General features: G+C 33.7%; 1 protein-coding gene across 8 annotated transcripts in view; it reads right to left on the reverse strand.

The window, feature by feature from the left end:
* The window catches only part of DMD (dystrophin), a 2,178,366-nt gene that overhangs the window by 2,094,002 nt on the left and 79,259 nt on the right, over positions 1–5,105 (reverse strand). Inside the window, exon 1 of one of the 8 annotated variants that reach the window (XM_037821042.1) lies at positions 4,692–4,903. The exons of 6 other annotated variants lie outside the window; for them this stretch is intronic. In XM_037821042.1, the coding sequence (XP_037676970.1) occupies positions 4,692–4,710 (19 nt within the window). In that variant the 5' untranslated portion in view covers positions 4,711–4,903. Of the gene's footprint in view, positions 1–4,607; positions 4,626–4,691; positions 4,904–5,105 lie in introns of those variants that run through there. One more of the 8 variants, XM_037821048.1, reaches the window with a different exon arrangement.

Here is a 5,105-nt window from a genome sequence, read left to right on the forward strand (position 1 = left end):
TTCCTTGATCCACTAGAATGAAGAGTTTTACAGGTTTTTATGTTGGTTAATAATAGTAAAACCAATTGTAATACCTTGAAACTGCATGACCATAGATCAGCATGTACTAATTCCTTACTGGTTCCCAAAATTTCAGATCTAAGCCAGTAGCTATTGAACTTTCTCTGTTCGATTAATTTACTTTTTATTTAATTTGGAGACTTTGAAGAACAGGCTAATTGGAAACATCTGAACCACAAAAGCTATTTATGCTTTGAAAGCATCTTTACAGAATCTCTTTTTACATGTGTTCTATACCGCCTTGGGTAGGAGCACTTTCTCTTTTGTGGTGGTTGTTTGAAACCAACAGAAATATTTCCAGGGTCTTGGAAACCTCCAAGGTAAGTGTTTAGAAATTCTGCTTGCAGGAATCTGTCATTATTTTGGTAAATATTATCTGAAGAAAACTATAAACAAATTTGAACAGCAGGATAGTTCATGCAGAAATTGTTTTATTCATTGAAATGGCTTCACTTGTGGTATACTTTTAATTTAGTTTAGTTTAGTTTACGATTAGCAATTACTGTTCCCAAGGTGGTTAAATAATATAATCTGTGGGATAAATGATACTCCCTACCATAGTGCACAAACTGAATATATATTTTAAATTAATTCACCCTGAAATTATTTTTAACAAAAAAATTTAAATCCAAATAATTTAATAAGGACAGCCCTGAGAGAGGATTTCATTATATTTAATTATATGGCAAGATTTCTCCTCCTTGCTCTTTTTCCAAAGTTTTTTTTTTTAATCATTGATGCACATATTTATTGGAAAGAAATTTGTCTAGATTTCCGGGTAATTTAGTTAGAACCCCAGCATTCCTTTAGCCACTTTCCATTACAAAGACATAGTCTAACTCCTAACTTGAAAAAAAAAAAAAAAAAAAAAAAACTTTACATAGTGTATTTTCAAATGTCTAGTTTAATGACAAAATACTTTTCCACAGGATCACCATCAATCTTAGCATGAGTCCTGAACCTGGAGTAAACACTGCAGAACTATTTTTTGCTTCTGGCAACATTAGAGATGCCTAAGAAGGTAAAAATAGGTGGGGGCTACCTCAAACCCTGTCATTTGCCTTGTTCTCCCTGTTTTAGCCATACTCTGAACACCTTCACTAAAACAGAGGGGCTGAGTTTTGATTGGCTGGAAATAATCTACCTATTTTAGGTTTCTTCCTTCCCCAGCTTCCATTCAAAAATTAATTATATGGACTGTGTGTGTGTGTGTATGTGTGTGTCTATTAACTAAAGAGATAGTATTTTGGCCTGACCATGAGGAATCAGATAACTGTAAAGGTGAACAGGTTCTTGTATTCTGAAGGGAAGACTCAACTGATTTTTTTTTTTAACTAAAAGACTCAATTGATTGTTGTTAAAAAATAAAGACAAAACATGCCTTTTCGCACATTTGCTTAGTAATCTAATAGCGATCAAACTAAAATGTCATAGAATAAAATGTCATTTTGTCAGTTGGATCAAAACAAACAGCATTAAAAATATAAATAAGGATACCCCCTCCTTTATTATTCCTAGCTAAATTTGTCTGTGGGATTAATTAATTCATTTATTTAGTAAACTTATTGCATGTCCTTTACATTCCAGAAAAGTGTTAAGGGCTAAGGATGTAATGCTAAAAGACGAGTGAAACAAATCTTCATAAATAAAATCATGATTTATCATCATAAATAAATAATTATTTTAGTAATTATGAGTTGACTTAGTCATGAAATGGAAAGTGAAAAAGAAATGGACTGGTGAGTCAGGTGAAAAAGCATAATTTGATATATTTTTTAAACATCAGAAATATGACACATTTGCTTTCTAAGCATCTGCCACCCCCCCCATTCCACCAAATGAGAATAGTATCTGACTTAAAATTACAAGCAAATGTCATCATAGCACTGACAATTTCTGAAGTCCATCAGCAGTAGCATGCGATAGGTGAGACTGGATGAAAAAGAAGGCACTATAAAATGGATATAAATGACAACATCTATTTCCTTGATATATTCAATCAAGAAATTTTTGAAAATGATTGGAATCAACATTTCTACATCCTTAAAGGCCTGCCCATTCCCAAATCTAAATCATGAACATCAAGATTAAATTCCATTAAAAGTCAATTATCCATATTACACATTTAATCTAAATGTTGTACTCCATTAGAATATATCAAAACTTAAATTTTACGAAAAGGAAAGAAATGGACCAGAACATATGAGCACATAACTTAAAAAAAGCAAAGTTTACAGTTTTAAGTGCTTTGTGTTATTAGCATCTTAAAAGTTATGTTTTAATTTTATATGGGGCGTTATAAATAAGTAAAATATCCAGTTCTTGTCATGATTTAAGTCTCCAAAATCTGTGGCTTTAGTGAGTTAGAAAACATTTTTTTTTTAACTGACCCAAAAAGGGAGATTTTGATGTATAGCATTGATTCACACATGGAGCATGCTTTCATCTTGTTACAAATATCATAGGCTAACTCTTTACTTGGGAAAGTAACTTGAGGTATGAGAAAAGATTGATTAATAATTGATTCTTTCCATATCTGAGAACCATTGACCAATTGTACACTGGATTTTACTAATTTCAAAAACAGGTACTCAATACATTAATACTTTAATCATTAATTTAATATATACATTAAATTTATGAGGAGAATGTGTTTATTTTCTTAGCTGGTGGGAAACTTTTCTAAACAATGTGTAAACAGAGCACAGGTAACTAGACTAAGAGACCTAATTAAACTAAGGGATAGAGAATAAGTGCTTTGGTTCCAAAGACGAATATGAACCAAATTCTTAATCTGCCTGAATCTTGGTTACCTGATTCATAAAATCAGACTTATCACCTTGCCACTGGTTCTGAAAGTGTGTTCCCTACACCAGCAGTAGCAGCATCTCCTGAGAAACCCCCGTGAGTGAGAAATGCAAATCCTCGGGCTCAACCTCAGACCTACTAAATCAGGAACTCTGGCAATGGGGCCCAGCTATCTGAGTTTTTAACAAGCTCACCAGGGGATTCTGATACCCACTCAAGATTGAGAACCACTGCTCGAGTCCTATCTTCTTCCAGAGTTTTCCAGCTCAAAGGAGAAAATGTATGTCATGGGGCTTTGAGGGAAACAGTCAAACACATAAATAAATGACCATATGAGCATAATTTATAAAATAGGTCAAGGATTGTTTTTATCATAGTTTTCTATTTTCTCCTTAGTTTGAACATGCATTTAGAGATAATCTCAGCAGTGTCAGCAAGCTTGGTGGCATAGTTCAAGCTGTGAGGGTTCAATAAATAGGTTGGTAAACATTGCAAATCAAGACAGCTTTTGATGAAATGTCAAGCAAGACAGAGCTTAGCTATATTTGGCTCAGCTTGAACTCATAAACCATTAACTGGCCTCTGTGCTTCCAGGACAATTTGACTGAAGAATAAAACACAAATATAAAAATAAATTTAAAAATCTCTAGAAAAAGAACATCATCAGTACACAGCAATCTATTAATGAGAAATTAGCCACTTAGTCCAGAGCAAATGAGAGTACAGACTTCTGAAAGTGAGTAGCTTTTCTTACAAATTAAGTTATGGAAGAAGCTTGAGCTCCAAATGGATTTTTAACTTTGTACCATTTTTTAATGCCGCAATATATATTCATAATTTACATAGGTAATATTTTGTCTCAACTTTTTTGGTTGTATCCCTCATACCCCAAATTTAAGAAGCCATCCTCTTTACTGATGATAGAAAATCTTACCCAAATCAGAAGTTATTTGCATTTTAAGGACATTACCATAATTTAGAAATTAATGTACTTCAAAAACACAGTTTGTATATGCCCACAATAAACCTATGCTAATTTAGAATTTTAGGACATCTACAATTTTAAAACAGCAGATTACATGATTAATTACACCACCGTTTGACCTTATTTAAAAGCTAGTATTTGGCAATAAATGTTTACTTTCTAAAATCATTCTTAGATGTTTTACATAATTAGGCCATCCAGAAATACTGTTTACAACTGTTGGCCCAGTTTGCTTCCGAACAAGTTGTTTTTATCTGATCATGCCTAAATTACTGTTCATTGTGAGCCTTTATATTTTCCTGTTCTTTAATAAAAATATTTCTTGAAACTACGTGTATATACTATACAAAATAACACAGATTTTTATTGTTAAGACAAAATTCTCTCGCCTTAGTTTTCTAATGAGCTTATGAGTTTAGTCTAGGTCATTAAAAATTTATTTTAAAGTAGAAATCTTATTGTTTATTGATGAAGGTCTGGGTCATTAGAAACTGGTTTTGTTTTCCTGGTTTCTTTATACTATAAATCATTTTAGAGTCCTGAAGACAAAGTTCCTGAAAGCCATAACCCAAAAAGTAGAATTTGTGTTCTTTCTCCTTTTAGTGATTTGCATTATCCTATAGGTCATTGATGTCGAACCCCTTCCCTCCCTTCCTCGCAACAAAAGCCCCCTTTTACCTTGTAGAGAAATACATATGGAATAGGAATAATCTAAATATATTCCTGGAGGTTGCAAATTGACCAAAAGAGTCACCTTTAGGGAAGCCTGCTTCCGAATGCTTGTGGCATCTATCATTCTTCTGAATTGCTGTTGCATTTATCTGCAGCTTTTACTCACCAGATGAGACCTCAGACATTTCAAATTCTGCGGTGGCTTGCTACACCTTCATAAGAAAGCTTTTTGCTGATTTCTCTGTTGGTACTTTTCTCTAACACATTCTATGGGGTATGATAAACCTGGAGGTAGAGTCATAACCAAGCACAGATAAAGCAGGTACATAATCTCTGACCAGCTTCACAAAAGCAGACAAACGCACAACCTTTTTGCACCTGTTTCTTCCACTCTGGCTGCCGTGAATAATGACGTCTTCTTTACAGATACACAGCGAGCATTTTGCAAACACTCCCCTCTCACGGCAATGGTTTCTTCCCTGACAGGCTCAATCTACCTGATTACGTTCCCCTCTAATCAGTAACCTCAGTTCCTCTAGTAATAACTGTGCCGCCTGCTTTATATAGGATTTCTCTGAGA

This window comes from Choloepus didactylus, chromosome X (genome assembly GCF_015220235.1).
Source record: "Choloepus didactylus isolate mChoDid1 chromosome X, mChoDid1.pri, whole genome shotgun sequence".
Taxonomy (NCBI): domain Eukaryota; kingdom Metazoa; phylum Chordata; class Mammalia; order Pilosa; family Megalonychidae; genus Choloepus; species Choloepus didactylus.